Raw genomic sequence first — 9466 nt, 5'->3', positions numbered from 1 at the left:
CCCGGGCTTTACGGTAGGGAGCTCCGCTGTCTTCCTGGAGAGGGCATCGGCGACTACGTTCAGTCGACCGGGGCGGTAGAGGAAACGGATGTCGAACTGGGCGAGAAAGTCGGACCATCTGATCTGTCGTACCGAGAGCAGGCGCTTCGTAGAGAAATGGACTAAGGCTTCGTGATCGGTGATCACATCGAACTTCTGGCCTAAGAGCTCTGGGTAGAAGTGCTCTAGACTCTGTACGACGGCGAGGAGCCTCGATCTTGGATTGGGTAGGCTCGCTCGGCCGGGGTCATGGTCTTAGAGAAGAATCCAACGGGCTTCCAGGTCTGATCAGGCTGTTCCTGCCATAGAACACCAGCTGTGGCATTCCGGGAGGCATCGGTCTCCAGTCGGGTCGGCAGTTCTGGTCTAAAGAAGGCGAGGACCGGGGCTTCGATAGCCAGGCGCTTGAGTTGATCAAATGCTTCGCGTTGCTCCGGGCCCATCACAAAGGCAACATCCTTCTTAAGCAACCGGTTCAGGGTTCTGCCACCCGGAGGCGTAGCAGAAAACACGGATGAAGTTGCATAGGCCAACGAATGATCGGATCGCGGTGCGGTCTCGGAGGTCTTCAAACTTCCAGTCTTGTATCGATCGAACTTTCCGAGGGTCGACACTAAGGCCCACACCGGCTTCAAGCAGAACGCCGAGGTAGTCAACCTTGGTCACGTTAAATCTAGACTTCTTGATGTCTCCCTGGAGGTTGGCCTGATGGAGTCGCCAGATCACTTCTTGACAGTCTTCCAGTGGTCTTCTTTATCCGAGTAGATCAGGACGTCATCTGCGTAGGCGCTGGCGCACCGGTCGAGGAGATCGTGAAGCTGCGCGTTGATAAACTGCTGGAACCAGGCGGGACCTACCTTCAGACCGAACGGGAGGACTTTCCAGCGGAAAGTTCCGAAACGGGTGCGAAAGGCGGTCAAATACTGGAGTCAGGGTCCATGCGGAGACGGTGGAAGGCCTGGATCACATCGATCTTCGTGAAGCGTTGAGCTTCACGGCAACCGAAAGCAGTACCTTCGAGGGACGGAGCGGGCGTGATGCGACTTTTAAGATGATCGTTCATCCAACGGTAGTCGATGCAGAAGCGGCGGGCGGTCGTGTTCGGTTTCGGAGCGAAGAGGACAGAAGCGGCGTGCGGACTCGGATCGGGCTCGATGAAGTCTATCTCCGGAGGTGATCGACAGTCTCTTTCTAGAGGCAGATACTTAACGGGCGTGCGGTACGATGGGGTCCTGTCGGCGAAAGAGGCTTCTCAAGCTCTAGGACTACATCGTGACCGGGTCGGCTCGAAGGTAGGGTGTGGGCCTCTTTCTTCGAGAAGAATCCCTCTAGATGGGTGAGCTGGGGCGGTAGACGACTACGGACACAAGCAACATGCTCAGGGTCTTCTCCCTGAGGGAACGGAATGCTTTGTCCCTGGTAGGTCTTCTGATCCGGGGAGACTTTAGCAACGGTTCGAGCACTAGGGACGGTCTGGTCAAGGCCGGAGCTTGGCTCGAGCTGGACTGGATCCCGGGGCATCAACGGTTCGAGTTCGTTCCACTGTTCGAATCTCTCGTGAGACTCTACTTGGCAGACCAGGGCGTTAATCAGGCTTGATCTTCGGAGGCTTGGACCGAGGCGACGGAGACGAAGTCGGTAGCAGGGGCGGTCGTGAGCTGAAAACGGACAGACTTCTTGGCAGACGGAGACTTGGACTGAAACGACGGAGACGGAGTCGGTAACGGGGTCGGGACAGAGGCCGGAGGAGCTTGATCAGAGCGGCGCCAGTTCTTGTGGAGGATCCGGTAGCGTTTCTCCTCTTTCTCGAGCAGGCGGTTCCGCCTCTCAGCGTCGGCCTGGATCTTAGGGTCGATCCGACCCGAGAGCGGGGCTTGACGAGAGCTGGATCGTCGGGGAGAACTTGGCGAGGGCAGGAAGATCATCTGGCCAGATGATCTGTCGGGCGGCGCAGTCACAGGAGGCGCTTCTCCCGCATCCAGAAAAGACCGATAAAGATATCATGGCCACACTCAGCTATATCAAATGTCTCGTTTGCGAACGAACGGCCATCGATGACGAAAGTGGCGACCAGCTGTTTCTGGATATAGCCGGCTGGCTTTCCACGGAAGTCTTGAGGGGAATCCGACTCGGGAGCTCCTTAATCTGGGCCCGAGTCTTTGGGCGGCGGACTGGGCGAAGGTTGGGCTAACCAGCAAACGGGTTTCGGCTCCGGTATCACAGAGGAGCGGGCAGGTAAGCTCACACCATCCACTTGGACTTGACTTGGCAGAGTGAATGACTTGCTAGACCTACTCGCCATTCAGACACCTTAGGGACCATCAAGGAGTCTTGTGATGGTCCTATTCGTTTCCGAATCTTGATCAGAGTCGTTGGCAGGGACAGGGACGGAGGCGACACGGGAGACAGCATGGGTGCGGTCGGGACAGTCGCGAGAGGTGCCCTGTTTTTCCACAAATAAAGCAGGTGCCATTATCCCAATGGACCCTTTTCTCATCGTCGGTCAAGGCTCTGCCAGCATCACGCGAGGTGATAGGGTCGAGCCGGTCTTGTTCGGAGTCTTGGCGGTAGTCGGAGCAGTCTTAGTCGGCGCGCGGCGAGATCGGTCGGAAGAGCGGGAGTCCTGTGTCTGCCTCATACTCCTCTTCTGGCAGTGGACAGCGTCCTTAATGAACCCACAGAAAACCTCGTAGGTCACGGACTCGTCACGGGTCTTGGTCAAGAGGCTGTTATCTAGGTTGGCCGGGATGTGCTGCCACAAGGTATGCTTCATCTGGTCCTCAGGCACACGACCGGTCGCAGTTAAGTAGTCAAATTCCGCAAGGAAGTCCACAATGTCGGTCTTCCCATTCACGGTAAACTGGAGGCGTTGCAGGCGGTCAAGAGCCTCGGAAAGCTCATTCGGATTGCCATAGGCGGACTCGAGGGCTTGGATCATCTCTGCCACTCCAGAGAAGGGTCGAGTGTCAGAGGCGAAGCGGTTTCAAGTGCTCGGCGGGCTTTTCCTCGAGCAGGTTATACAGACAGACCATCCGGCTGTTCTCAGTCCGGAAGGTTCGTACGTCTTCGTCAAATTTGTTCTTTATGCTCAGGATGAAGGAATGGAACTCGTCCTTCTTTCCTGAGAACGTCGCGGAGGCCTTGATGCGCGATTTGGCGGCGTCGCTGTACTCGGGGTTCTTGCCCTCTGGGAAGGGGGCAAAAACAGGCCAGGCAGCTTTGCCTGTTGGTCGGAAGGCCGGGCCATTTGGGCCGGCAAAGCAGTCGAGGGCTCCCGGTGCTGTCGATTTGATTCAACAGACAGAGAGCGTTCATTTAGACGGGCCGTTAAGGCCGCAATCTGTTCCTCATCTCGCGGATGAGAGCGTCTTGGGGCTCGGGGCAGCCATGGCTACTATTTCGGATTCAGTGGCTTGGCCAGCAAGCCGGGTGGAACGGCGAGGCTGATCAGAGGGCAGGGCTTCCTCGGATATCATAGTCGCGAGGTGATAGGTGTCGGAAATGATACCACGCGGAATCACGGTCAGATGCCTGCACGAGCAGGGACGGTCGGAGGTCAGACGGGACGAATCCCTTGGTCGGAACGGTTGGTCGGACGGCTACACACACGCGTAGTCTTGGTCGGAACGGACGTGATCTCAGCCTTGAGGATCACTTGGTCGGTGGTCGGAGTCTTGGTCGGAACGGTCAGAACGGATGCGCTGGATTTACGTCAGGCGCGTGTGACGTGAAAGCTCGGTGCCTATTTGCTTAATCGCTGGCAAGCGATCTTATTGAGCTTTGAGTAGTGTTACGGCCAGGCACATACGAGCCTTGACGGCTATAAAGATGTATTGGCACTATGAACAAAGACTCAAAGCTAAGGAGCAAGAAAGGAAGACTAGACTACACGACCGAGCGGGCCCTTATATAGACACGAGGTCGCGCGTGGGCACGATGCTGCTTGGGCACGTGACACTGGTGAGGTTCTGCGCTGGCTCTCTACGCCGGCGCCCAGGGTCGTGACAGTTCTATTATAACTATAGGCTCTAAACGTAATTATAAGGCTAGACCGCTACCCCCCTTAATCTTAGATACGCTCTATAACCTCTTAAAGGTAAAGTAGTTTATAAAGCTAGATATAAAATAAGTATTTTATAAGGTATAGATCTAGAGGGTAATAAGTAAAAGATAGCGTTCTATATACGCTATAGCTTATTTAAGTAGCTTATAACGCCCTTAGCCTCTTAAGAGCGCCTATTACCTTTTAGTATTATATTAATAATATACTTTAAAACTTCCTTAATAAGTTCGCTTTTATATATATAAATAATATCCTATTTATATAAGCTGCTCTTATAAGGACTATATATAGAAAGTATAGAGGTCTTAAAGCGCCTCTAACTTTATAAGCTCTCACTTAACTTAAATAAGTATAAATTTAAGGTTAAGAGGGTTAAGTACCTAAGCTTTATTATTTATATAAGTATAAGTATATAAGCGGATCTTATAAAGATCTAAGCGATCTAGGACTAAGCGGCCCTAACTATATAAATAGGTATATAGAGCTTCCTTAAGTTCATGAACTATTATAGGATATTTATTAAGGGCTTCTTATATTATAATGCTTTTAAACGAGATTACTAAGAAATAGACCGCTTTTCGTTAAGGGCCTATATAAGAACGAGCGTTTTATACGCTTAATACTTATTCTTATAAGCCCTAGTACTACTTTAGTAGGACTTTAACTAGTTTATATTAGTTAAAGTAAACTATAGTAGCTAGGTACTTAAAGGAACGCTTTCTTAAAAGGTAGATAAGTAGAAGTTATTAATAGCGTTCTACTCTTATAAGCTAACCTTAGTAGTAGAATTACGCTATTTATATTCTTAAGGTATATAGAAAGCGAATTTTAGAAATAAGGAATTACGTAAGACTATATAATAGGAAGAAGGTAGGATTTTTATAGAATTTATTAGTAATATATTAGAGTATATAAGGGTGTTAAATAATAATTTATTTATCTACTAGCGGACATCTTTATAATATATTAGGAAGAACCTTTGGGACCAGATTAAAGCTACCGTATAGCTTAAGACTAGGAATTACAATACTTAGTAAATCTAGAAGTGTCTTAGTTCTACTAATATTTATGTTTAAAGGAGGTTAGTTATACTAGTATTTAAGAGGTCTTAGCTAGTATTCTGCTAGCTCTATTCTTCGATTCCTAATTATATAATACCGGTAACCCGTTTAATATATAATATATAAAATAACGAGCGATTCTTACTCTATAAGATAAGATTTTATCTATAATTAACATACTACTTATTAGCTTATAATCGGGAGAGTATATTATAGCTGCTTTATTTATAGTAGGAATACCGTTCCTATAATAATAAAGAGATACTAGCGATTATTAGCTACCTTAAGTAATAGTAAGTAGAGCTCTAGAGCTATAAGGCTTTAAGGTTCTTATAAACTATAAGAACCTTAAGTACTTTATAACCTACTAGTACCTCTTAAAGCGGTAAGCCCGCTAGCGGAGTATCTTTATACTTTAACTTAATTAAGTACCGCTTTAAGCGGACTCTATAGTCTTAGACGCGCTTTCTTAAAGGGATTAAGACCGGCCGATAAGACGGATATCGAGGCCTAGGATCTATAGCTTATCTTATAAGAAGCGCTATAGACTTATATAAGAGCCTTAGTAAAGGAAGCGCGGTATAGTAAATAAGCTTCCTTATACTTACTACTAAATGCTTTCCCCATACCTTACCTTAGTTTAATAAGAGGATAGACCATCCTATGCGCGCGCTGGTAAGAGTATTTTAAGATAAGGCCCTTTAACGCTTATAAGATAAGATAGCGGCTCTAGACTATACCTATAAGTATATATACCGCTATAAACTAGCGCTTAACGCTTAGATTTAAAGCTAAAGTTAAAAGTATAGGTAGCTAACTACTATATCACCTTATAAGGCATCTATATTAATAGGGAGACTATGGTACTAAGCGTACTATATACTATAAAAGCTAAGGAGAAGATAGTCCGTTAGAGCTAGATAAATAGAACGAGCTAAGGAAGCTAGTTTAGCTTATCTATAACTTTAGTATTTATAAGGAACGGTGTTCCTACTATAAATAAAGCAGCTATAATATACTCTCCCGATTATATAAGCTAATAAGTAGTATATTAATTATAGACAAATCTTATCCTATAGAGCAAGAATTGCTCGTTATTTTACATGTTATTATATAAACGGGTTGCCGGTTATCGTATAATCAGAATCGAAGGAATAGAGCTAGCTTAGAATGCTAGCTAAGACCTCTTAAGAACACCGGCACGACCAACCTCCTTTAAACACGAATATTAGTAGAACCAAGATACTTCTAGATTTACTCGAGGTATCACGGAATTTCCCAGTCTTAGGGCTATACGGCAGCCTAAATCTAGTCCCGAAAGGTTCTTCCGTTCAGCTACAATTATCTATATAAGACAGCATGTCCGCTAGTAGATAGATAGAGAATTATTAACTTTAACACCTCTTCTATATACTAATATACTACTAATAAATTCCGTTAAAAGTCCTACCTTATACTCCTTCTTCCCCTCTATTACGTAGTCTTACGTAATTCCTTGATTTCCTAAAATTCCGCTTTTGCTTATATACCTTAAGAGGTTATAAGCCCGGCTTGCTCCTTTTAAGCCGGGAAATCAACTACTTATACCTTTGAAATTCCTTGTCGAAATACCCGATTAAAGTTCCTTTCGAAAATCCCCCTAACGACTTTTTCTACCTTCCTACGCTCTTAGACTCCCGCCTAGACTTCGATCCCTATAAACGAAATAATACCAATTTATATAAAATAGGTAGATAGAAAGAATATAAATTCTCTAGACTTAGGGAAATTTAAATTATACTTTAGACTATAAGGATAAGATCCTTACTAAGGAAAAGCTTATCGCTACCTTAGAGCAAGAAAATTATATAGACTATAGAAGCTTTATCCTAGATTTTTCTTTAAGTTAAAGATAGCCCTTTAATATAAATTAAGCATTTAATAAATGCTAAAGCTACTTAGGATAAGCTTATAAAGCTATATAATCCGTCGAATTTCTCGTCGAATTATTTACTTATAAAGCAGCTCTTAATCTTAGTCCCCGGGCTCTAATTTAAAGAAATACCTTTATAAGGTAAAAGAAATCTACGAGGATTTAAAATCCTATAATATAGAAATTTAGAAGTTATCCTTATAGCATGGATTCTTAATTGCCTTAATAAGGAATTTAGAATATATTATAAATATTACGTAGAGCCTTAGGTATAATTCTACGGCGTTTACCCTCGAATCCCTAACAGCTAGTCTTTTAGACGAAGCTAGAAGAATAGAGGATATAGATAAATCTTGGAGAAAGCCTTCTAATTAGAAGGAAGCCTTAGAAATCCTATAATTCTATAGATACTCCTTATTATAAGGAATGTAAAAACCAGGGCATTTTATAGTAAATTATTATAAATTATACCTAAATAAGGCTCCTGCTTATTAGGTATTAAATAAAGGAAAAGGGACGATAGGACTCGAATTTCTAAGAAGAGAAAATCTTCTTCTTCTTCTTCTAAGAAGAAATCCCTTCTAGTAGTATTTCTACTACTAATAAGAAGGAAGGCTCGAATTACTAAGCTAGAGTCCGATTCGGAAGATAGTAATAAGGTCTTAAATATAGCTTTATAAGAAAATATAGACCTAGATATCGACCTTATAGACCTTTCTAGGCTCCTGACCTATATAAACGTCTAAGGATTTAGAGGTAATTTTAACCTCTATAAAATCCCTATAGTAGAAGCTAATAAAGACTCTCTTTAGGACCTCTAGCCTTAATTCCTAGAATAAAGGAATTAGTCTTAAAGGTAAGAGAAGGAGGATTTTTAGTTATAAGAATAAAAGGATCTTTGATTTTATATATACCGGAGCTACTAGGCATATAGTATCTAATAAGAATTTCCTTATTAACTATAAAGAAATTAAGTCTAAAGTTTACTAGGAAAAGCTTCCTTTATATTAGTAAAAGGAAAGGGGACTTAGTATTTAAGTTCCCTATAGTAAAAAGGTATATCCTTTAAGACTGCTTTTATATACCTAAATTAGGGTAAATATACTATCCTAATCTTATTTTAATAATACCTATGCCTTAATAGGAGGAAATAAAGTCCTTTTATTAGATAATAAGGCTAAGGTCCTTACTAAAGGATTTCTTAGAAATAAATTATATTATATTCCTATAGAACCTTTATTAGAAAGCTAATCGATCCTTATTACGTCTTTAAAAGCAAAGGATATAGATTTTTATACTTAGCACTTACGCTTAGGCATATAAATAGTAAGGCTATTTTAGAAATATTAAAAGATATAATAAGGATATAAAAATACCTTTAGAAGAGGAAAATAAAATAAGGCAATATAAAATATATATTAGAGCTAAAGCAACGAATAAGGTTAATAAACAACCTTCGTATAAGTCTTATTCTTATTTAAAAAAATAGTATTAGATATTTAAGGCTAATTAAAGTGCCTACTTATAATAAATATTACTATTATATTTCTTTCCTAGACGTAGGAACCTAATATCTAGAAATATACCTTCTTCGAAAAAGGAGAAGCTCTAGATAGGTTCCTAGAATTTAAAAATAGGTAGAAAATAACCCTAAAAATACTAGGATTAGAGAAGCATTTTCTAATAATGCTAAAGAATTTATATATAAAATAAAGCTCTATTACGAAAAAGAAGGAATACCTTTAATTCTAGTCCTCCTGGACGCCGGAATCTAACGGTAGAATAGAAAGAATAAATCGTACTATATTAGAAAAGTACGAGCTCTTTTATTTACTACTAGGCTTCCTAAATATCTATAGGGAGAAGCTGTTTTAATAGCTACCTATTTATATAATAGATCACTGCATTCTACGATAGGATTTAAAAGTCCTATAGAAAGAGGGATAATATAATACTACCCTTCGAGACCTTAAATAAAATTAAGACCTTCGAAGCCTTATATATTATAAGAATAAAGACCTAAAGATAAGCTAGATAATAGAGCTTTAAGGAATAATAGTAAGCTATTTAGAAAATGCATAAAATCTAGGATTTTTCTAAGAGAAAGATTACTATCTCTAGAGATATTACTATACTAGAAAATAAATTTATAAAAATCTAGAAATCTCTAGTAGTAATAATACCTTTGATTTTAATTTATTCCGAATAAAGATAAGCTAGAAAGCTATATCCCTATAGAGGAAGCTACTAGAGAACCTAGAGATAAAAGTCCTCGCCTCTATAAGAAGAAGAGTCTCTAAATAACGATCCTATTCCTACTACTAGTAAAATAGTAGAATTACCTAAGAAGGAAGGGTTCGATTCTAACTATATCGAATACCTTAACGTTAA

At 41.8% G+C, this 9466-nt stretch overlaps 1 protein-coding gene across 1 annotated transcript; it reads right to left on the bottom strand.

Moving 5' to 3' along the window:
* Nucleotides 1-224: 224 nt before the first annotated feature.
* On the bottom strand, nucleotides 225-1964 carry HRG_09178 (reverse transcriptase (RNA-dependent DNA polymerase) domain-containing protein; the record flags this gene model as incomplete). Its single annotated transcript, XM_044867649.1, has 5 exons — nucleotides 225-696; nucleotides 766-916; nucleotides 982-1271; nucleotides 1317-1367; nucleotides 1714-1964. The coding sequence occupies 5 exons, from the start codon at nucleotides 1962-1964 to the stop codon at nucleotides 225-227; spliced, it is 1215 nt and encodes a 404-aa protein (XP_044716909.1).
* Between the last annotated feature and the right edge of the window lie 7502 nt (nucleotides 1965-9466).

This window comes from Hirsutella rhossiliensis, assembly GCF_020360975.1.
Source record: "Hirsutella rhossiliensis strain HR02 chromosome Unknown scaffold00012, whole genome shotgun sequence".
Classification (NCBI taxonomy): domain Eukaryota; kingdom Fungi; phylum Ascomycota; class Sordariomycetes; order Hypocreales; family Ophiocordycipitaceae; genus Hirsutella; species Hirsutella rhossiliensis.
The sequence above is the reverse complement of the archived record's forward strand: the minus strand, read 5'-3'. Positions and strand labels throughout refer to the sequence as shown.